This window comes from Harpia harpyja, chromosome 4, assembly GCF_026419915.1.
Source record: "Harpia harpyja isolate bHarHar1 chromosome 4, bHarHar1 primary haplotype, whole genome shotgun sequence".
NCBI lineage: Eukaryota > Metazoa > Chordata > Aves > Accipitriformes > Accipitridae > Harpia > Harpia harpyja.
The window spans coordinates 65,345,437-65,370,576 of NC_068943.1; the positions used below are offsets into that span (position 1 = coordinate 65,345,437).

General features: G+C 41.6%; 1 protein-coding gene across 1 annotated transcript; it reads right to left on the reverse strand.

Annotated features, from left to right (window-relative positions):
- Positions 1–464: 464 nt before the first annotated feature.
- Positions 465–17,268, reverse strand: LOC128140542 (p53 apoptosis effector related to PMP-22-like). Its single transcript, XM_052784483.1, has 3 exons — positions 16,757–17,268; positions 2,701–2,844; positions 465–2,437 (listed from the first exon to the last, which is right to left on the reverse strand). The coding sequence occupies exons 1-3, from the start codon at positions 16,965–16,967 to the stop codon at positions 2,223–2,225; spliced, it is 570 nt and encodes a 189-aa protein (XP_052640443.1). The 5' UTR covers positions 16,968–17,268; the 3' UTR covers positions 465–2,222.
- Between the last annotated feature and the right edge of the window lie 7,872 nt (positions 17,269–25,140).

Here is a 25,140-nt window from a genome sequence, read left to right on the forward strand (position 1 = left end):
GGTCAGTGTCCAGCTAATGTTAAAGAAACTGTAAATATAATCAGTGGTTGGTCAAGTTCCCTTTTGCTTCCTTAGGGGATTGCCACATTTGTTGGAGCAAAAACATTGAGCAGGACTGCACTGGCTTCCTATTCAGTGAACATGAGTGCATTACCCTCCGTGCCAAAACAAGCTGTAGCACAGTGTAGCACAGAATCGTGCGTATAGCTACTTGACACCACATAGCCCATAAGCAAAGAGAGCATGTCCACTATTCTCATGTGCTTGTGAACAAGGCCTCAGGAGACAGCCAGAAGAGGACTGAAGAATAATACAAGCTGTTGTGGTGCTAGATTTGTAAGTTACTCTCCCCCCTCAAAATCCAGCCAGTGTAGCCAGGTGCTCCCAGGTGGTGTCTGAGAAGAGGAGGCTTTGGGGGCTTCCACAATTTCCCGGTCTTAGTAGAGAACAAAAACTAAGACTCATTTTTGAAACAAAACATAGATACCATCATTTATTAGGTATAATAAGCATAATGAAAAGATTTATGATAATTCTTTTCCTGAACAGATAATATTACACAAAGAATTGCAAGCCATTTTATACAAACTGCTTTCTCAAATCTATTTCATTTTAATTTCCTTCCAAGTAGGAAACATCTTCTTAATGTATTTGCAAGTTCTTGTCTAACTATTCCCTGTTGCATATACTCTCCCCATTGGTCTGATTTCTCATTTCTCATGTTTACTGATCAAAGTTAGAAGACACTCCATAAAAGTGAGTGGAGTTAGCTGCTTCAAAAAAAGTTAAAAGTCCTGTGCCTTGATTAATTTTAGCTACCCAGAAGTTTTTTACTAAAAAAATTTTCAATCTCTTACTCTTTGCGGTAAAGAATACTTGGCAGGGCACTTTTCATAAAGTATGCATAGTTACAAAATTGCAGATATGTTACAAGTTAATAATCCTCTGTAGCTAAGGTTTTCGATCAGACTTCTTTTTCCACATAGCAAAATTATCCATTTTTTCACTTAAGAGAAGAAATGGAACATTATAAAGTTAGGATTAACAAGGCAGAAACCAGCAGAGTCTTGAGTATACTTCAATATATCGAGGCTTGCAGCACTGTGGAGTATAAGATACTGAAAGGTGGTTTATGATGTGATTTTCTCCATGAGAGCCTTAGTATGAGATGGTAAGGGGTATTTATGCATTTTGCAGTTATGTACGACAATATACGCTTCCCACTTTTAAAATACTTACAAACAGCAAACCAATGAAAAAGGGTCCTTTTAACAAATGTTTGATACCTACACTCACACTGCTCCAGCTCAACTTCTGATGTGTGTGGGAATCACACCTCTGCTTAAGTCCTTCCTGACCCTTCTATGCTGGATAAAAGAGCTGGACCACTATAACAGAGCTTTTTAATGCCATAGGTTTTGATATAGTGGATAAAAGAGGCAGATGCCCATGAAGAAAGCCACAGGAGGAGCCTCTTCAAACCAGGTCTGTAGGTTGCAGGGGTGGTTTGAAATCGCCTCTGCTCACTCTGTGGTGGCCCCAGTAATGGCATGCCATGATTTTTAAGGGTTTACTGATGGTTCTTGCTTACTCTTACAAAAATTTAGAAATAAATACTTACATTCCACATGGATGGGTAAAAGTCAAGATGCTGGCTTTGGTAGGGGGCTTCCTCTTGTCCTTTTCTTACCTTGTCCCTATGGCTTAAGTGAATGAATGAAAAATGAAAGCAAACCTATGAAGTGCTGGCTGACTAATTTACTACTTTGGCAGTCAGTGGATAAAGGTATTTGCCTTCTTGAAAAATGTGCAAAATCTTCAGGTTAAAGATGATACCTACGAAATGGGATTTTTTGTGAGCTGCTTTCCCTCAGGAAGATGATATTTGTTGTTTTGTTTATTGGCCGTTTGAAAAGCTTTTCTGAATTTAATTAGAAATACAAATGCATTTAAGATGCAATGGAATCCACATACACCCCAGTCATGGGAATGAATGAGGAAAGACGAGGTTTTTTTAATGTTTAGACTTTATCTAACCAACCCACATCAGATATGAAGGTCCAAAATAGAGTGGATAACTTTATTGCAGAATGCCAGTACCATTTTTCTACACACATTTGAAGAGTTTCCAGCCTTTTCTACTAACATCTGATGATGATATTCTGGAAAACATAGCTGGTCTGTCAGATATCTCTGGAATATGAACATATTTTTCCTGGTGTTTATGGGGAAGAGTAAAAATATGTGGGCTTCACATTACCCAAGATCTGATCTTCATAGTTAGGAAGGCAGCAGAAGAAGAATCCCAAGCATATTTCCATAATGGCGGTGGTCCAGCCAAAGCCATAGGCCCAGCTGAACATATTGATACCCGTCATTTCAATTTCAGTTGAGAACTTCACTGGATAAATGACCAGGCCCATGACGGAGAACACAGCTGAAGAAACAGGAGAAAACAAAAAATGGTTAAGCTAACACCCGTCATGTTGCCTGCCTCCATAATTTAGCTACAGCTAAACCCACCCATGTTTTGGAGGATTTGAAAATCGGTCCACTGCCATGACAGACTTTACATTATTTTTCACAGAGAGCTCAAGTGCACACAGGCAAAGACTCGGGTATAGAATCAGCTGAGGGAAATACCAGTTCTAGTACGGATAAACCTGCACAAGCTAAATTTGACTTCATATATTGCCTTACCAGCGACAAAAAGCAAGCCTCCAATCCCACGTATGAAGTTGAATCGAAGTGTGTCAATGGCAAACGCTATGATGGCCAGAGCAAAACAGATGACTAGAAGTATAAAGCCGACCAGGTATGTGGCAGCAGCAGCTCTTCCCCAAGCTGAAATCAGAAGTAAGATACATTAGAAAAGAACAAAACAATCCCTTGCAGTGTTTTTCTTTGGCTTATAATGAAAGGCTAATTTTAAACAAATGTGAGAAGAAGGTCAACTGCCAAGAAGCAAAGCATGGGAGCTTTCTCTCCTCTCATAGGTGAACATTTTAGTTCCACAAGGTATCATTTGCTAAGTGCAGAATGCATAAAAAAGCCAGATTTGACCTCCTGTACAGAATGCAATGGGGCTTGCATGCAAGCTTCCTCTTTAGATTTAACAATTAAGAATTGAGATAAAAATTACTGTAAAGATGTAAGAATGGACACTCTCCTTCAATAACAAATGTCGTTACCTCAGCAGATGCCATAAAACCAGCAGCATTTTGCATGGACAAGGAGAATTAGACTGTGCTTGAAACTAATTAAATTCTTCCTTTAAAAAAAAGTGTTTAGACAAGTACTACCACTCTGGCATGCAAATTTAAAGGTATGGCAATAGTCCATAAATGTCAAAAATCTGTGGTTTCTGCCTTCTCAGCCTTTGTTTAGCTCTGTGTCCTAAATGCAACTAAAGATTTGGAATCTGTTTTGCAGGGAAATTTGACCTCTGCTTTTGATCCAAAGTCAGAACCATTTCATTTTTAAAAGCTTGTTCAGGATATTAGTACTTTCATTTTCAAATTATATAACTTTTATGTTATAACATGTTAGAGCAAAGCATATTGTGTTGGCATAACAACTGGAAAAAATATTATTTATTCAATATTCTAAGTCTTGAGGGGCAACTACTGCTCAAAGAGATCAAAGTGTCTCCTCTTCTGAATGTAAAAAGCCCACTTTGACACTTTTAAAATTGTGTATGTAGATGGAGCAGGCAGTTAAAGTCTGCTGGACATCTACAGACTTCACCCCCTCACCTACACTATGCGTTTGTAAGGTGTCAGCTTCTAACCAAATATATACAACAGCGGTGCCAAAAAATTATCACAGCCCAAACAACCCTGTCGATAATTATAACTCAAACACAGTGCACACTGTTCAGTAAAAGTTCCCTCTGGAACTAAGTTAAGATTTTTTGATACCCAGTAACTTGCCAATTTGTTTGCTTCGAGCATGCAAGTAATAAAATGCAAAGTGTCCTACCTTCCCCCTGGCCAGTGTTGGGTAGGCATGAAAGCCACCATCCTGTCTCTGGTGAGTGACACCTTGGTGCTCAACCTCTCTTCGCCCAGGCCCCACACCACCTCTGCTATTAGACTAGAAAAATGGATCAGGATTTTCCAGCTCTACTTTTCTTCCCATCAGCCTATCAAAACCAATTTCCCTTTTTGTTTGCTTTTCACAATCCCCCCCTGCTTTATGATCCCTGCTCCATTCTAGATATTGCACTATATTTTCAGCTTTATGTTGTGTCCTTTTTCTTCCTTATGCCAAAAAGTTTCTGTCTGCTTATAGGGCTTTTCATCTGTATTATTTTTCCTGTAAGCAGGCAGCTGCCTGAGAAGACTGACAGGGACAGCAAAGATATGCCTACATCTCATTTTCTAGCCTGGTATTTTAGCCCAAACCCTTCTCTCAGGGAGCTTACAGGAGGCTCAGTGGTAGAGTATGCAATGTGGAGGCACAGGTGGGAGGGCAGCACCTCAGGCAGAGTATCAAAGGAAACAGCCAGGAAGAGGAATTTGTCGTACTGCCACGGCTCAATTTACCTTGTTGAGGAGGGTCCTGCTCCCAGCCTCTCTGCCACCCCTCTAAAAGAGCAAAAAAAGGGGCACCTGGCCATAAGAGAAGTTGCTCAGCAGTGGCAACCTCACTGCTCTTTGATACAAGAGTTATAACTCCTGGCAGAAGGGTGAAATGACAAGGACATCTAGAGGTGATGTATTTTGTTAGGTGCACAACTGGTTGTGGTTAGATGCAAAACTCCTGGGCAAAGGGGTGTCCTTTCCCAGGGCAGACTCAGAGCTCCGCTGCCTGCCCAGGAAGTGCTGAGGCACCATGAGACCTGGGGGTTTCCTCTCACCCGCTGCCACCACCACTGCTGTGGGCAGCAGATGGTCTGCCAAAGCTCAGCCGTGCTTCCCAAGAGCAGCTGATGGCAGAGCACCTTCCCCCGGGCCGGGAGCATCACCTGGGGTGGGGGCTCAGGGGGTGGTGCCTGGTGGCCACAGCCCTGTGCGGTGTCACCTTGCCCATGCCACCATCTCCCTCCTCCACCAGGCTCACCCAGGTGTTTTTCCCAAAGTAGCGTTACAAATGCTGTGACTGTATGAAAGCAGATTGGGTGCACACCCAGCCCGCCGGGCATTGGTTCTATGGCAAGAAGAGACATGCTTGTTGCAAGATGCTTACATCTTTAGGAGACATTGCTTAATCACCTAACAGCCAATTTTGTGACTCTCACTTCTACAAAAGAGAAAAAAAATTCACTCAACATTGGAAGAAAACCAATACGCAGCTCAAAGTAAGGCAATGGGATTGCATGGAAGAGTCACTATGGGGTTTTTTTGAGGAACGGTACCCTGACTTCATCTGTCCCTTACAAAAAGTAGCAGTTATCAGTAGTCTAAGACCACAGTGTGCAAACACCTTACCTTTCCAGGGTAAAAGGTAGCAAAAGCTTTGTGTAGGAATAATTGCAACTGTTTCGATACCTGAGATGTTTATTTTTCTTTGTGCCAGCCGGGAGCACTAGAGTAGCTTAGTGTCTTTACCAATAGAACTAAGACTTATAATTTCTTAAAAATGTCAGAATTATAAGAATTAAATTGGTCAGAAAACACTGACAAGTGAGTGGCTAATCTGGTCCCAAATATTTTCTTATCTTCCAATGTTGTGGGGGTTTTTTGCTTTAACATAAAGCAAAAGCATAAATAAATTGTTCTAACTGCAAAGCTTTTTCTTAAGAATGTGAACTCCAGGCCAAAGGATCATCACAGGTGCAACACCAGCTCAAAGTACACTTGACTCTAGAGAGAGGGCAGTTGAAAGCTGAAAGGATCTAGTCCACCTGTCATCAAAGCAAGAATAGAAACAGAGGGAGCAGCAGGTTACAGAACACCAAGCTGAGTATGCAAAAATATTCAGCAATTTGTGAGATTTGTTTTCTCAGCCACCAAAAATGGCAGTGATGTTTTGGCTGCTTAAGAGTTAAAATGTGCTTGTTAGAAAAGAAATGTGTGTTTATGCAAGAGCGTCCTTGAATACCAGCAGGATCCTGTAACACTTTTGGTGCAGGTCCTATTTCTCCCTTTTCCAGCTCCTCTATCAGCTGAAAGAATGCCAATGAACACTATGAAAGAGTTTGTAGGAAGCTACACACCATCCACTATTGAAAACTCCTTCTAGCTGGCAATTTTCTGAGTAATTTTGTCTTAAAACAAGACCTTGCTACCCCAAACAGGCAAAAGGAACCCACGTTTTCATGCCTATCTCAAGCAGAGAAAGGACAGTGCCTCTATTTACAGTGTTTTGTATGTCGATCAGCAACGATTTGTGAGAGTCCAGACTACCCACAGTGAATGCAGTAATATGTGACTACTGGAAAAAGGAAAATAAGTGCCTGCCTTCTAAAACTCCCTGCTATGTGAGAAGACCCCTGAGCTAATCTAGAGACCAGAAAGAGCCCACCCATGTCAGTACGGAGCTCACTGTAGCTTATGAGCAAGATAATTAGTTGAGACAGTATACAATAATAACAGCAGCTTTATTACTCTGCTATTAAAGCTAACTCAGTTCAGAGGTAGCATGACTACCTCTTGTATTGCACCATCTAAACACGTTCTGAATATCCTATTGCTGACTGCAGCCATAGGGAAGCTGATGGACTTCATTAGAGATCTAGGACTGAGAGTGTCTCCAATTTCCTGCCTTTCTGATTTTACTCCCTCATGCGTTTTCCAGTTTGCAAAAGTGTAAACACTCTCTGTGCTTCACACATAAGTAAATAAACTTCCTTGCTCAGCAGTAAGTTAAGCCAAAACTTTGAATCACCAGATCCAGTCCTTCCTTAGCCTGCCGTGATTCGTGTTCCAAACAGTGCCTTCAAAAAAGAGCTGTCATGCCTCGAAAATGGCATGTGAAGTCTACTTCCCGCATGACAAATACAAATTTCTGTGTTTCTGGTGTATGTGGTTCAAAATATGGGAAAACATTCACAATGATGTTTTCATGTTTTTCTTGATCTGGTACCCCCAAACCACATGAACTACTGAGTCTCTCTCTTCGGGTGACATTTTCTGAAAGCAACCCCAGAGAGTCCAGAAGCACTCCTCCTGGTCTAATCAATAAGAATATACTTCTACAAATTTCCCCCCTGGCTTGAAGCTAAATACACAACTAGCACTGGAAAGAAAAACAAATGTTTATTGCCAGCTCGCAGACACCAACAATTATCTACAGGTTCTTGCTGACTGATCATTTTAACGCATCAGCCACTGCAGTGAATTATGCAGCAGTTTTAGGAAGATTAGTTTTAATTCAAAAGAAACAGGGAGGGGGTAAAAGAAAATGTAACAGACTAATATTTTGCTCTGTTATCCTTCATACCACCAAGGGAAAGAAACACAAACCCCGCAGTTCTAGCTCCAGTCTTGCAGAGCAATTCTTACCAGAACTGAAATCTGCTGTGGTGGTGATTCATGTCTGTGTTGTATGTAATAAGAATGTTTCTAGGCTGAGTTTGCAGAGCTCAACCTGTTTTACATCTCTCTGATTAAAGGGAAAGAGCATTATTTTGGAAATAAAGCTGAACTCACTTAGGTTTCTCAACCTGACATTCTTCATCAGGGTGTGGTGAACTCTGCAGAGCACATGCTTCACTTTGAAGAGGAACTGCTTTGGCCAGGTTTTATCCATTTCATTTTGGTTTGTTCTCCTCAAAAAAGTTTCCATGTGAAAGTAAGCATGTCTGCAGCAGAACGTGTGTTCTCCTTAGCTTGAATCTTAAGATGGCCCATCAAACTCATTAAGCTACATCTCAATTTATCAGCCAAAGGGTTACGAGCTGTTGGTGTATATGCAAGTCACTGTCATCCAAGACTCCGGATTCCCTGTGTTATCTGTGCAACACTGGACAGTGCAAAATCCTGTCTTCTGGAAATCACAACTCTGTAACATGTCAACTACAGGAAATTTTTGTGCTTTTTTTGAGAACAAGCGAACATTGAAATGTCTGCAAGTGTTTGCTGATCACATTAGCTGGCATTGAAATACCAGTCTGCTTGTGTTTGTATACAGTCAAGATAAATCAGAAACTATTAAAAGCAGCTTCTTATGAATAAACTGTGTGTGCAGACTGAAAGCTATTGACTGAAAATAATTTCAAAGGAAGGCTATACAAATGAAGAAAATCACGTTAGTTATGGATAATTTATGAACAGAATAAAATGAGGAAAAAATATCAAAGGCATGATTGGATGTGTATTATTCTCTGAGCTTCTATCTTCATTGTGTCTGGATCATTCTTTAAAAAAGTGCATTCTCTGAATATCTTTCCCATGTGGAGTCAATACTGGATGTTTTTCTTTGGGGGGTTTTTTGTGTGAGTTTATATCATTTGGAGTGGAATACAAAATTTTTGTCCTTCTGTTTGGCATCCTTTTTGGTAACTCCATTCTTTTTCCCCCAGCATTACTTCTTTAGAATTCATTGGCAGTTAATATGGATTTCTCATTTAATAACAGAGTATTATGTCATAATGTGCAAGCCATTCTCATGTGAGCAGGAACCAGACTTTAGCTTGCCACTACTTAAGAGACAGCCATGGAAGCAGAGAATGATCTATTTGGGTTCACAGTAAGATAATGTCATTGCAAAAGTTTCTCTGTGATTAGTAGCAGGTCCCATATAAATGAGAAAGGATTAGGTCTTTAGGACAATTACCACATAATAATGATTTCAGTATAATTACATGACAACATAATAATGACAACAGTAAAGAAAAGAACATTAATGCATAGGCCATCTATCAGTAAAACACAGTATATATGAGCAGAAGCAGTGTCTTGACCATAGCTTAGTGCTAAAGTGATAGCTCAGTTTGGCTTGGTGGACTTTAACTCCTTTAAAGAAAAAGCCTATTCATTCCCCACCACTGACTTCACTCACAAACATATACAGGCAAAGCCTCCATCCAAGGCTTTATGTACTTCTGCAAACCTCTTCTCTTACTGAGGTAAGCAATTCAACTTAGAAGCTATTCCGACTTGAATTTGAGGGGAGGAGCAGTTACAACTTGAGGGAGTGGTTCAAATTAATCTCATCATAAGCCCAGGCATGTACAAGCTTGACTTAGAAGCTGGCTTCTGCAAATCTTGTATTAATGAGGGCTGCTCCCTGATACTTACTTGGCGCTAGGGAGGCAGAAGTGGCAGAGGGCGTAGAGTCATCATCAAAGGGAGCACCAAGGGAGTAAGTTAGCTATTAAAACTAATGTGCACACAGTGCCTCAAAATTAAAGGTTTCCTTATGAGAGAGTCAGGGAGTACCCCTATCTCACATTATCTTCAGAAGCAGTTGCATACATTGAGAACATCTCAGGATTAAAGCCAGTCTTATACACTTTAATGCTATAACATTTTTTCCTCCCATTTTTTCCTATTTATTTTCAATTAAATCAGGATTACTTACACTTGCATGCGTATATGGGGGTTGGGAGGGTCAGATAAATAAAACAGGTAAGGTATTGATTAATCAGTACATATACATAAGCTCAATTAATCAGAGTAGCAAGATGTACCTGCTCCCTAACTAGCCCTGAGTTAAAGGTGTGTTAAAATATTTAATGTGAATTAAACAGAATCAACTTCCATGATAACACAGGCTATGAACTAGGACCTTTAATCAAAACAGCAGAGTGGAATCTTTCCAAAAAGCTCTTTTTATGTTTTACATTCCCAGGGCCACTTGAGGCTGAAGAACACTGAATTTACATCTCATTTCCATGTGCACCAAGTATTGTTCTCACTCTTGATCTGCAGTTTTCATGCTGCGAGCAAATTTTGTGTTGAAACCTTGCTGAAAGTTGTCTTTTGCATTAGGGAGTTTGTCTCTGATAGAGAACAGCTGTGAATCTGAATCTAGTTTTCTGTTAGAAGCAAAATTTTACCATTTGCAAAAGAAAAACCCCAACATACAAGCAGAAATGGTACTTTGTGCTCATAAAATACATCATAAACTATTCGTCTTGTGAATGAAATAGCTTTTACAATGCATCCTAAAAGTTGTCTTCACTTGCTGCTCATTGCTGATGCGGTTGTTAATGAACTGCACAGAGACTTCCTATGTTTGGGGCCTGATTTGGGCACAGTGTGCACAGTCAACATAATAGGTGACATTAGATGTCACCTATTCATTTTTGTCACCTATTCAATTAGATGTCACTATTCAATTGCAGATTAGTACTTCAGCTGGGCTGTGTGTGATCTGAATTGTTATTTAGTACCAGTAGAAGGAAGCTAGAAACCTCTGGGACATAGGCTACCATCATCACTCCACAAACTACCTTGAGTTCCTGGGAATTTTTGACCAATGAGAGATTTTGTAATGGTACTTGACAAAGAAGAAACATGGCATTACAATAGTCACTGACTCATTGTGTTCAAGATCGCTCGGAACAACACAAGCTGTCAGTGAGAAGTGATATGGAAATGTGAAAAACCAGTATTTTGAGAGTTTTGTTTCTTTTTCTGCGTAACTCCTTTCCTGCTTAAGTAACCTGACTGTTTAACCCTACAGTGGAATTCAAAATCCATCTCGCAGCCCTTATCACTGTTCAGACTATGGAGAGGTTATTATAGCCCTACTGTATCAGATTACCTCAATAAGCTAGAGGAAGAGATGAGGTGAGGAGAAATGAGAGTTTAGCCACAAGTTTCCACACATTTTCAGCAGAGATGCCTCCTGTGTGTGTGAATGAATGGTATCCTCTCAAGGACTCAAGGTCCTGACGACACAAAGTGTTGAGGATCTTCACTAAGTCCTCAACACCAGCAGTTCACATCTCCTGATGGGGAGATGAGAACCCTCCACACGATTGCTATTTTTCCCCCCAATTTAACTGTAATTATTAAAGGACGGTTGGATAATAAACAGTGGGATGCCATCTGCAATAGCTCTCTGTAGAGTTAATTGCTGAAGAGCATAACTATTATTTAGAAAAGAGTCTGATTAAATGAATCTGCCACTAAACATATAAAAGGACAAACCCTAAAATTACAACGGAAAGCATGTTAACAATTGCAGATGAGGAATGAAAATTGCCATGGTAATTAAATGCTCTGTGCTTGATTCCCTTCTCTTATACCTCTTTAGTAACAACAGAGTGTCTCCTACAAGCTGGGGAAAAATCAGATTTGTTCTTTCTTTCTTTCTTTCTTGCATCAGAATTCCTTAAATATGCAGTTGTTGTGATATTTTCATTACCATATACATTTAATTGAGCCTGTATTTTCTAGCATTCTAAGTTTATAATAATGATTGAATATTCTATGTTATTAAGTTACTAATCTTGTAATCTCCTTTCTCACTGGTTAGTCCCAGGTAACGTTACACTTTTAGGAGACTGATGACTTAGGAAATTACGTGCATCTCTATACACTGTCATTAAAACTACTGGCAATCACCATATATAAATATAACTGTATCGTGCTACGATGCAGCAGGAACAGCAACAAGCTTTTGTTTTCAGTTCACCTGGTGTCAAAGGAATCAAGGTTTGCCCTATAATCCAGGCAATACACAGAGCATAGAGCTGGGCTCCATCCTGGGCTCTCCCATGGGCTTCCTCAGACTGGTCCGAAACCTCCCCAGCCTTTGTTTCCCAGCTGCAAGGACGCTTTTCCAAATCTACTTGAATTTTACCAAATTCTGGAAGCCTTTAGGTGCAGAACCTTGACTTCAGGGAAAGTATGCAATAAAGGCCCTATGACTTGAGCTGGTGCCTGCTTCAAAAGCACAGTTACTTGTTTGCTTCATTTCTATTCCTACATGCAGACACCCTCAGATGGCAAAGGGCCACCGGGACAGCCTGCTTCTCCTCCCAGGCCCCACCGAGAGGGGCTGTCACCCAGCCCATCCCTCTGGAAATATCCCCCTGTCGCTCTGCTCAGGGCACTTGCTTCAGCTTGAGGCAAGCGAGGGCTTCCCCACACCTGGGATTAGTCAGTGCTGGCTGTCAGCTGTGATGGGAACACAGGGGAAGGCAAAACAGTTTTACGTAGGCAGCGTGGCAGCGAGGTGTCTGGTCTGTCCTGTGCCCCGGGTGTGATGAGTCACTGGTCTGCTGGAGAAGTTAGTTTTCCAGAGCAAGAGCTGTGGGGCCAGCAGTGCAAGGCCAGTGGTAGGTATAGTACCAAGAGAGGTCCTTTGCTGCTCGGAGACTGATCCCGACCACACCGTGCACCTCACTGTTGTATCATTAGCTGGGGATTTTTAGCAAGTGATTTCCATTTTGTTATTCCTCCAGAATAATAAACGGTGCTTCATCATAGCACAAGATTCCCTGGACTCAAGAGCCTGATATAGGCAATACAGGGAAGAAAATCTACTCATCAATGGGGTTCTTATGAGACAAAAGCAGAATACTTCTTTCCTCATGAGGACATTACCTTTTGCAGCATTCCCTTCTTTCACTTATCCTGTAGACATACTCATCTGCTGCCATATTTGAAGTACTTTTTGTTTATTATAATCATACTATACTAACCATCTTATCTTGTAGTATTGCATTAATATTCATGGACCTAAATAAAACTGGAATGAGCTAGAACACAGTTACCCATTATTTGCTTGGAAGACAAGGTGCAGGAAGGTGTCCTTTCCAGATGGCAAAATCATTCATCCCTCCACTAATCTCCACAGCCACTAAACTCTCCACACATCCAAGGAAAAGGCTGTAATTGAATGCTATGATGTGAAAATAACCGAAGATCTGGATTCCACTTGTCATGTGAAAATGCCTTTTTCTGATCTTTTTCCCCAAGATCTCTGTTTGCCCATGCAAACGAGCTGACCACTTCAACCTAAATTCAGAGCTTTAAGCTTGCAGTTACTTTGATGGCAGCATCTGCATGTGGAAGAGCTGCAGGGCCGGGTGGAACATAAGATGGGACAAGTGTAGCCATGAGTTTTTCATCCTATTGTGCATCACGTTGGGACTAATAAAATAAAATCAGTTATTTTCCCCCAACCAAATCCACACATGTTTAAACACCTTCAAAGCCTGCAGTGGAATAAATTACACACTGAAAAAGTGTCTTAGGTCTGCAAGACACACCTTGTTCTAGAGAGGTTATATAGCCAAAAAATCGGGGAAAACACAGGAGTGCTGTGCCAGCTTCATGAAGGGATTTAACCTCTGCATTTTCTTTGCAAGCTCAGCCATGTCCCAGACATGCATTCCATATTGTACTCATTATCTATCCATACAGTCTTGTCTCTGTCTTTGTAAAGGTTCAAGCATGTTATGAGCTTGAGACCTTTATTTGTTCCAAGTGCCAGAACATGGCAGAGCTACAGTTTGCATCTCTCAGTCCCTCATCCTAAACTCCATGCATTTCGAGTAAGTGTCCTAATGCACTAGATATTTTTTTCCTAGAAAGTTCTATTTATTTGAGCTAAATATGCTTGAAAAGCAGAAGACTTCTGATAGATTCCAGACGAGTGTCATATGGTTAAAGCAGAAGTTCTGAACTCTTGGAGAAGATAACAGAGTGTATAAACTCTTTATATTCTCACTTTCCACAGAGTTCATAAACTTTGCAAAAGACAAAGGATGTGCAGATGCTTTCACAGAAGATAACTGCACCAGTGGAGTTATTCTACTGACTTTCTGGAAAAAAAAAAAAAATTGTACAGGCCTCTTGTCTTCCCTGTGAGGTTTTATTTCTGCCAGTTTAAGCAACTAGAGACTCCAAACTCCATTGGTGCAACCAATGAAACATTCAACCTTCTTCCCTTCCAATCTGACTGACCTCAGTGATGTTGGGTTTCTGTCTTCTGTCTGTGCATATACATGTTAAGCCAAACAACAGACATTCATGGGGAATTACAAACATTGCACGTGGAGAATTTGATTTGAATTTGCATATTATATTGAACAACTTGCAAGACCATTACAATTATATCTAATCATGATAGGATGAAGATAGCTGTAGTGCATTCAGATAGCTACACTGTCCAAGTCACTTTGAGAATATTTGCTGGCAGCTGCTGGGGTACACATGCATATCACGTATGTCAGTGAAACCATCCCCGCAGGAAGACCAAATTTCAGAACCTACCCAGCCTTTGGCAGATTAGGCAGGGAAGCTGAGAGTAAAGCCCAGAGGAAACAAGATGGGAACTGTGGAAGAGAGGGGGAGAAAGAAAGAGTTCATCTCAGGAAAGATGTAAAACACTTCTGTCCTTTCTGTTTACATCATGTCTTTTGTCTCTGTGCTCGGGAAGGTGTGTAATTACACTTTGTTTATCCAGCACTGTGTTTAGCTTGGCACAAGACAAAGTTAAACATCCCACAGAACATGATGCTGAATGCTTGTTTTCTATGACCTTTCTGGAGCACTGTGGATAAATGTAATCCCAGAATTATTAAAATCCTGTGTTTCACACTCACGCAGGTAGAATCGGGCTCAACACAAGACCTGGATGCTCACAAGTGAGATGCTGTCTCATGGCCTGGTCTTTTGGGTGGAATCCAAGACCAGCATCAGGCATCTGCACCCTGCATGAGGAAAGGCAGGAGCCCCAGAAGAAAAATCCCAACCCCACACCAACTGAGCAAGGACAGAATGACAGGAAAAATGGAGGACAGGATTGGATCTGAATACATCCCACCTCTGGAGAGAAGGTGCCTGAAGGAAGCAGCTGGAAAGGATCCAGACAATGACATGAGTTTGCATCCTTAATGGTCATGTCTACAGCCCTCTTATGGGTCAGGGGTAATCCACCCCTGCAGTGGCTGAGATCTACATTGTAATGGCATAAGCTTGCAGAGGCAGAAGCGTGGCAGCATAGTCCACTGTCACTTGGCCTATGCACACATTTTTTACATATAGTCTTTACAACTTCTCCCGCTGGCTAAATGACTCCATTGTCCCAGACATATCTTCCTTTTCCACGTGGAAGTTTTGTCCAGGAGGATTTTGAGGATTTGCTTGGGTTTTCTGGGTATTTAGTAAGCTTGAAGAGGTCACATGAAAGATGCATGCCCTTTGAGATCATAATGCAGTCATGCAGCACATGAACAGTGTTTCTAATGCTTTTAGAAGCATCAGCTGACTCTCCAATGTACACACTGGAGAATATTCTGCATGCATATATTAAATCCAACATTTCTGTGTTAGAAGTGCTGGACTTATTGTGGGTGTGATTCATGGTAACCCCACACATTGCAGGATAGTCCACGTAGAGGATGACCTCCCTGGTTTATCTGTAGATGCTGTCCAGTGGGAAACCGTGCATATAACTGCAGAATTTAAGCAAGTTAGAGTGAGGCAGGATAAGGAAGGAAGTGAAATGCCAAACAATCATGTTGGACCTGGAAGCATGGTGAAACTTCTTTTGTATTATCAAGAGAAGCAAGGTGAAACTTCTCAGTATTTTCTCTCCAGTTAAAGTTGGCATTCATGACACAGATAGGGCCTAACCTGGAGATCTGGAGGAGGGTTCACTATTCATGGAAACTCAGGACTGAGAAGCCCTTTGCTAAGCACCATCGTCTCTTTCCTGCTCTCCAGTGCCATGTATCAGCGGCCAATTTACTGGCTTGATCTATGCCCAGCCACACAGCTGATGCAGGAGCTCTGAAAGCAGGACTGGGTGTGATGCTTAATGGAGACGGTCTTGTCCTGGAGCCCTACACTCACAGAGGCCTGCTACAATTACCTTGTTACAGCTTAATTTTGTGCACAGAAGGTAGAGTTTGACTGTATATGATAAACTTTCAGGAACAATTTTGAAAAGCTGTAATAAATGACCCATAAGATTGCTTCTGCAAGTGTTTTTACACTCATTTTCAACAAGAGCAGCTGAGATTCTGAGCCTTAGAGAAAATGTTCTTCCTTTTAATTTGAATTAGCTTGAACTTTCCTCCTGGCTCTACGCTAGCAGCCCATCACTCACAATAACTTGTTTTGGACCATAGCCAATAGTGGATATATACAGGGAAAAAAAAAAAAAAAGAAACGGAGCACACCTAGAGTGATCCTTCTCTTGGCCTATTCTCCCAGACTCAGCAGTTTACATCTTTACAAGCTGAAGGTTGCACCTGGGTCAACATGCTTAATAGCATACTTAACCAAAACTCAGTACAAACAAGAAATCCTTTCATCTTTTAAAGCTTTCTTTCATAATCACAAGGAGAGTCTTTCACAGGACCCACCTACCGGAGCAGTTTCAGGGCAGGATTCTGCAACCTGACACTCCCTGGGAATATCTTCCTACCATCTTACATTTTTACCTCCCCATTTCTTGCTGGCACTCAGGATTGGCTTATCACACCAATGCCAGGCTTACCCATGCAACTTGCTGTTTGGACATTCGATCAGCAGTAGCTGTTAAGTTTTGGAAAGCAGTGGTTAGCGATAAGAGGTTACTAGCTTCTGCTAAGAGAGGAACAAAACCTTAAATGCTGTAATATTTTCTGCAGTGGTATATTACCATATGTGGGTTTTTGTACTATGCAACCCACCATCTAAAGCAACCAGGTTTCTTTCTGCACAGGGCTGAGGGCATTTTTCTTCTTCATCCTGTTAGTCAAAAGCCTTGATGTGTCTCAGTGACAGTCCCTACTGCCCATAACTTCATACATAAATGCCAGGTAGTAGGCGATACGGTTAGGAGAGCTGAGGGAAGATAAGCTCAGAGATGTGACCCCCTGCTTCGGAGACTGCTCCCCGCCACCCTCGCAGGCGCTTACCGTAACCCATGAGGGACTCGCAGGTCCATTCCCCACCCTGCTCAGGCCTCCTGCAGCTCTCCCATAACGACGCTTGGTGCACATATGGCAAGGTCTGCGACTCCAGCCAGCCCCTGCCCGCCAGCGCAATGATACCAAAGATGACGCCTATGCCCAGGAGCAGGGGTAGGATCCATCTGCACCGCGTGTAGTCGAGGCCGTACTTCACCATCTTCCAGGGCAGGGGGAGGCTGGTGGGACAACAATGACCGTCTCTGCCACCGACTCAGCGACGTGAAGCAATGGGTGCTTCTGCAAAGTGAGCACCGGTACCTACAAGCGCGTGTGCAGATGCTTGAGAAAAGCTTTTTAATCAGGAGAGGGCACAGCAGGGAGGGAGGAAGGGAGCTCCACCTAGATTCAGATGAGTAAGAGCTGCCGCTGAGAAATAACCAGTTGAGCTGGGGAGAAGCAGTAAGGCTGGGTTTATCTGTGGAATCCTCTCTGCCCTGCTGACTAGGTAACAAATCTGGTGCTGTTTACCCTCGGCATTTAACACTTTCCTTCCTGCCACTCCCCACCAGCAGGAGCATCTCACAGCTGTGTTTACATCTTTCTATCTCCTAAGGGATTTGCATTATGGCAGTTCCCACAAGCCAGGGAACTATTTGCATTAGAGGGTGGTTGATTCTGAAACTTGCCACCTGGAGGCTGAAAGCTGCCTTTCTTGGATTCCACTTAAAAATAAAATGATACCTTATTTTTTACAATTACAAAAAAATTCCCCTAGCTGCTATTAAAGCTAGGACAATAAAGAACATGTGACTGCCCTCTCTCCCCCTTTTGGGACATAGCTGCAGGGGAAAAAAACAACCAACAAAGTTTATCATTAAAAATATAGTACGGTCTGGATATAGCCTTAGTGGGAGAACAAAAACTGAGCTTTGATTTGACCGTGCCTTACAAACACTCCCTGCACGTGGCTCCGGCTGTACGTGCACTGCCCGGGGCCTGTCAGAGCCTGTCTGCAATGTGCTGTGAGAGCAATGCAGAGATGAGCCATCACCTTGCCATGCCCCGGGAGGCCACCCAGCCGAGCACGGGGCAGAGTTTTCTGTCTGTCAGCTCAGAAGCGGTATAGCCATGTTTGTAGCACTCTCCCTTTGAACTAACAAACACGTGCTACAACCTAGTATTTTGGTAGGGCCCCGATGCGTTTACATCTGGAAGCAGCTGCATCCCTTGCAGATCAAAGCTGTTTTCCACGAAACATGGTTAAGCACAGAGGGTGCAAAGTATCCTTTGCTCTCATGGTGGATTTTGTCAGGAGGCGCTGCGTCCAAGTACTGACCTCATTTACTCACAGAGGTTTGCTACCCTGTGGCAGCTTTCATGGTGAAATGTGACATACGTACTGAACTGCAAACTCCATAGCATTTTTCTGAATTAATATTAATCAATCAATAATGGCCTAAATAAAAGAAATTAATAATTTACATTGAATTGATACACTGTACAGGGGAGTGCCTGAAGAGGCATAGAGCTTGCACAGACCCAAACTGGAACATCCAGAGCAATGAGCTGCAGCACCGTGAAGAGGTAGTAGCTCTGCCGTGAAAGCAATTTGAACGGGTTTATGTGACACCGTGCCTTATCTCTAATCAGAGACAGTTTATTAGCCTGGTGGTAGATTAGCAGTGGTGTGGCTGCTTTGCCTCAAACTCTCCAGCCAGGGCAATTCTGGCTAGCTGAAGCATCCTGCCAGCAGCAACCCCGTAGTACAGACACTGCCCAGTATCCCTGCGGTCGTGAGAGGTCCCTCAGAGGAGTTCAACAAGGCTCTGTGAGAGCAGGAGACATTTTTACAGGTTTGGTTATTGAATTTGAATGTCGCTGAAAGCAAAAGCCAACTATGAAGACACCTCAGCTGCTGTTTTGGGTTGGAAATAAGGGACAATCTCAAGTATTTTTTGTAAAGTACACCTTAGAGAACAACGGTTTCCTTAGCGTATTATTTATCTTCCCTTGTAGTCCACATTTGTGCTATCCACAAATTCAGTTATCGTTAACCTAAATATAATGTTTGAAGTGCTATTTACCAGTTCAATAACACTACAGTATATCATTTTTTATGCATGAGTTTAAAAAATATTTACATTAAAACAAATACCATTTGAAGCTCACCCTTAGTGCAATATGCTGGTACCCGCAAGCTGTCCAAGTCTGTTTACACATGTTCTTTCTGTTGCCACAGCTGAGGTAGAAATGGGCACAATAAGCTCCAACAGATTAAGAGAACATGGATCTGGATATTAAATGTTTTTTAAAAAATGGCTTCAGAAACAGTCATGCATGTGGCCATAAACTGTAGCTAAGCCGTCACTCAGCTGTCTATATCCAGTCTCTTGCCAAGTTTCAATCCTTCACAAAGTTACAGTTTTCTAAAAGCTCAGCCTTTTTTTCTTTTCTCAGAGAAAATAGCCAAATCAAGTTAAAGCAATTTTGTAGCTGAAATTCAGTATGAAGTCAGGCACTGTTAGGTATTTGAGAGCCAAAGTTTATTGAGGAATAAAATCCTCTTCCCTGCTTTTTGAATGCTCAGCCATGTTTCAGGTAGACATTTATGACTGAAGGATTTGTCATCAGTTTTTGTTATAACTCACTTGTGGACAAATGCATATTGTCACAAATGTTAGCATTTGCGAGATGATACCACAGAACACATTATCATGCTGTGAAAGGAAGATGAGCAGTGTTCAGTCACCGTGGGTGTTTCTGCGTCTTGCCCATCTTTGTCATCCTTTAGTAACTTAGAACTACAAGCAATCTTCACATTCAGTACAAGGGTAATTTGTGATATCTGGAAGAGCAGACAGAGATGGAGATGTATTCGAAGGTGACAAAATCAAGTATGTCATGTAATTCTGATACTCCTATGGCAAACAGGGGAAAATGATTGGAAAGTTTTGTTAAGGAGTCTGATTTGAAGTGATGACTTACCCTCAACGTGCTTTGCCTTTTGCAGTGTACAAGCTGGGTGTTTACATGAAAGCAAATGCTTGTTCTCCTTTTCCAGTATCTGTGGATTGTCCCTCATGGTTAACACCAGCATCGTCTGTTGAAAATGAAGATATATTATCAATGTTAAAACTGTTAGACTGTAGCGCACTTTCTGCATCTGAAAAGATTCCTGATGAATCTTCATTGCTACTTGAAGTAACCAAGTAAGCAGTAGGATACTGATAAAACAAACAATTCTACGGCATTAGAGCTAAAAAGAAAAATACGCCCCTTTTCAGCCAAGACACAAATGGCTTTCTTAGTGGAAGAAGCAGCTAACAAATGATTAGCAGTATATTTTCACCCACCTTTAGTCTGCTGACCTGGTCAGCTGAGCTATATAAATGACTGGATTGATATGGGCTCACCAGCTGCGGTGCATGTTCATGACTTTTGCAGCAAGCGTATTTTCATTCTCTGACATTCATGCTGTTTATAAACAAGAAGTCCCCAGAGTTTGGTTTTTAAAAGCTTTGCTAAGATTATTTTATGATCTGTTCTCCTGTGTGCTATCTTGCATCTAACAAGTCAAGCTGAGCAATTGAGAAACATTTTCTGCATGAGCTATAATAAATCTTATGACTATTATTATTATCTTTATTAATCCATTTACAATCATAAGTCCTTTTTTTCTGATAATGCCAATCTGCTGTTTCCCTTTGGAGAGGGCTGCACTTTGCCTTGCAAATGGAATATTGCACAGCAGTTATTGTTATAACCCCAGCCTATACAGTGGTGCAACTCAGTCAGTGAAATCCTGCTTGGGCTAAATCGTACCTTGTAGTCACTCTCTGTACCCTGCATCACCTGGGCACCAAGGCAATAGTGTTCTCAATGTGACTAATATTTCATCCATAGTAAGCACATGTAGAAAAATACCTTCAGACACCAAAAGTGTTCACAGGGTAATCCAAGCTGCAATTCCTTTACATTAATTAGAAGGATAGTGGAAATGCATTTTGAACAGGACCTGTCTTTACTTCATTGCAAAATAAGAACACCCTCCTAAAAAAATGAACCCAGTTAACATCTTGTAGTTTCCCACACCCCATGCCTTTCTGAGGGACTTTCCCGCGGTGGCTGGACGCTGAGGTTCATCTGTGATGCTTGTGGTGACCCAGGAGTGGTCAGTGCTCAGTCCTGCTGCCGTGCGTCTGGGAAAGCCTTCCTCTAGCTGCCTTGCACAGTGCAGGAAAGCTCCGCAGAGGTTTGAGACCTCCTCTCTTCACTGGCCACTGAGTTTGGAGGAGAATTGCCACGGGGTTTTGTTAAGGCTTTTAGCAAGAGCCATCCAGGACCAGCTCACTGTCGAACCTCCAAAGCCGGCCCCACACACAGCACTCGCTGACTCCTGTCAGTAAAGCAGGCCTGCCTTGATGAGACAAACGCTGAGGCTTAAAAGGTGCTTTCTTCCTTCCTTAGCGAGACTATGTGGGCAAAACAGAAGACTATCACAAGAACAAGTTTTAAAAGATGAGTTGCAAACATGAGGCTGCATCCAGGATTGTTATTTATGTGAGCAATTCAAGACTGTATGAGGAAAACACAAATTAGGAAAACACAGAAGTCTCTGTGTGCCTGAGCGTGGATTTAATTTTCAGCTACTTTTTGCTAAAGGACATGGTTTCTTCAGGGTAGGCTCTGCACTGGAACAAGGTTTAATCCCCAGTTATTTCTTACAGGTGCTCTGTAGAAGTTTGATGAGTTCAGTCGACACCATCACCACCACCACCACGCCCCCCCCCTGGCAAACAGCTGGAATCAAGGGTGTCCTCTACACCCACTATGCAATTACCAGCTGAGATGGCTTCTGGACATTTGCAACTATTGTGGGGGTCTGTATCTTTCTCAGGCAGCTGTCAGGAGCACAAGCTCTCTGGTGGGCACACATGGCATGTTGCATATGGGGTTTTTATGAAATTGTGTGTAAGCAGTTAGAGTGGTACAGCCCTGTTCTACATATGGGATAATTTTACTTAAACTACTTGCTTTGGGCCCCACAACTTCTCTGTGGCATAGCTAGGCTAACTAAATAGTTGTCCTATTGTAGTGGATCATAACAGTAACTCCTTGTAAAACATAAGGCTCAGCTGCCTTAGGAGAGGAATAAAATCAGCTTTACTAGGTAATTTGCAGGTGCCACACCTTTGCTGCTTACATTTCTCTGTCAAAGAAAAGGCTTTCATTTACTGTGCCTTATGGGTCAGTTGGGAACAGCACCAGCTACTTCTTTAAGCACTTTGAGATTTACAGATAAGACATGCATACCATGCATATCTTTAAGAGTTTCAGCCATGAATTTTCACTTTGAGATTCTCCAGCCAAAAGTAGGGTTTCGCTGAAACTAAAACGTTATATGGAAATGACCTCTTCAGTTTTAAATGTTTGATACAGGACTGATTTGGGAAGCAGGCTGAAATGAAAATGGTTGTCTCCTATCAACATTTTCAACTTTTCCTATTGTCTTGATACAAAATGCCAATTATGATTTTCCTGAGTTTTTTGCAAGTTGTTTTGTCTTTCTATTGCAAATCAGAACAGAAATTAATTTTCAAGTATCACAATTCATCTAAATTCCTTTTTCACAATAAGTTCTGCTTATTTCTTGTCCTACAGGATTGCTAACACAAGAGAGCTTAAAAATAGGCTATTTACTGAAAAGGGATTGTAATGTCTGCATGTCAGCTCCTACCCCAATTACATGCCTCAGTGTGTATTCAAGACCATGACAGTCAACGAACGTACTTTAATCCATGATCATTTCCCAGGGCAGCACACGGGAGGACGCGAGTTAGCTGGCTTCTAGGCTCAGTTTCATGTGAGTGCTCACTCCAAACTTTTCTGGGCCCCTCTCAAACTCAGTGAACACTAATCTCTGATGTGTCCCCTTGACGCTTAGTTTGATACTTATAAAATATTCTGTATTCACAAAGATCTCTGTGGAAAATAGTGTGTGTCGCTCACATTCCCATAAATAAATAAAAAGCAGCAGTCACATCAACCCTTCTAGTAAATATTGTCCAATCCTGCAAAGGCGAACCCATGAGGAATATAATTCATGGAAACACTTATATTTATTAATTATATTATACAATGCATATTGCTTATCATACATTATTATTTATTTATATTGTTTATCGTTATAATGTTTATATTATAAAGCTCTAGATACGCCTGCATGTTTTCCACTACAGTCTTTATTATAAATTCAGCCTTATTAAATTTAGGTATTCAAAAATCATAATAAAAAAGGCTTTGGATTATTCTGACATCTCCCAAGTAATTTAAATACAATTTTATAGAGGCAAAATTTGAGGGCATTGGCTTTTTGCCTGGAATTTCCGGATGTTGGGGTCCATAGCTGGAGCAGCTTGGCCCACACCTTTGGAAATCCCAAGCAAAAGGCTGTTTACTGTACCAGTGCAGACCTGTGCTGTGGGTGCATCAGACCTATCTTATGAATACACTGCACATGCACAGCAAAATCGTCACATTCTTAGTCAATGGGATCTACACCTATAAACTGCTGCACCCGTGCAGTAACGCTGACATATCCCAGGTGCTGTGATCTCATTGCACATGGACTTTGCTGCTCCTGTACAGACGCTTGTTACGGGAATCCCATTCAGAAACTCAGCATCCCTATTTTTGGCAAACATATCCTCCAGATTTGATTATACTTTATTCTGGTTGTGAGTATCATCTCCCAGGTTCATTTTCAAATCTGTGGAGCTTCACCTACTGGCACTGTAAACCCTGTTTTTTCAGGGTGCTGTTCCGTATTGCCAGTAACCTCCACTGCTCTGCGTTGTGGGACCAGTACCTCAGCTCTCTCAGCTGTTGTGCATCTCCTAAAGCATTTTCGTTTCCATCGATAGACGTGCTTGGTCCATTGTGAATTCGTAAGTGCTCAATGATCTCAGCAACTCTTTTTTTTGTGTGTGTAACCTTTTCTTTTAGCACGTGGGTGTTTGTTTCTATAGTGCTTATCACCATAACAACCCTCCCCCCCGAAAAATTATCTTGAACGATCTGTTACTACACTGTCTTGATTTATGTATGCATTCTAGGTTCAAAAGTCCTTAGATGCAGAATGTAAAGGTCAGGTGAATACATCTTAAGAATTCTACCTTGTAAAGGAATTGTCTAGAAAATGAGTTGCTTGTTACATCAAGTAAAAATACAAAATCCCAGTGGGGTGTGGCAGCTGTTTCCCATACCCATGAGATTTAAGCATTAATCATCCCATTCAGGTCAATCAGCCTTCCCTAGCACCCAGTCACGCATGTTTTTGATTGCTTGTAACTTCCCCTGAGATGATAGCCAAGTGTGCTCAGATTATCTCTTCGCCAGGGTTGGGTTAGAAGGAGCTACCCTGCAGCCTGAAGCTCACTGGAGTTGTTCGGTAGATTTTAGTGAGCACAGACTAGTAGGTAAACAAGAGTACAAATGTTCTTCATGTCAAAAAAATGGGCATTATACAAACCCTCCAATTATCTTCAAAGCATTTAGGAAAATCTAAAAGGAACAAAAATCTTTTCCCTAATTGTATATTTAAAATTAAGAGTAATTAAAGGAGGGGGGGGGGGGGAACAAAACCCAAAAGAAACCCATGCAAGTCACCAGAATCCAGGGTGGTAAGTGTGTTTTAAAACTAAGACATTTAAGGAAGAGGACAGCTAAAAAAATCAGGAGAATGGTGAACCTGTCTTTCCAGAAATCAGAAGCCACAGGCTTGTTTAAGACAGCAGTGGCTGACAGGAGATTTGCTCTCTGTAAAAAAACACAGGGAGAAAGAGCTGTTCAGGATACAGAATGCCACTAGCACGGGGCTATATGGGGGCCATGCATAATCTGAGGTTAGAAATGGGAAGGTTTCTAATCACAAAAGTGAAGTCTTCCACTGAAAATAGCAGGCAAGTACTCCATCTTTTTCTCACTATTTTAAGTTCTTGATCAGCACAAGAAAGGTACTTGGCACAGTTTTGATTAAAAAAAAGAACAGGCTTCCCACATCTGAGACCTCCTGTAGACTGTTACGTACTTAAAATGTTCAGAGTTCCCCCTCAAGTTGTGATGCATTTAAGAGGTTTTGGCTTAGCAAAGAGCTTTCTATGCCTGGCACTTCTGATGAAGTGCACAGTTGTGTTTTGCAGTGGATACTCAAGCTTATTTGACTGGAAAATGAAGTTGTTTCCTCCTGGACATGAGGTCTTTAACTTCATTTTATTAACCTGACACTTCATGGATACCAATATTCACGTTAAGATATGGAAAGAATGGCTATTTGCTTGAGTTTATGAAATGAATCCGTGAACCACAAATACCACCAAGTTTCTACAACC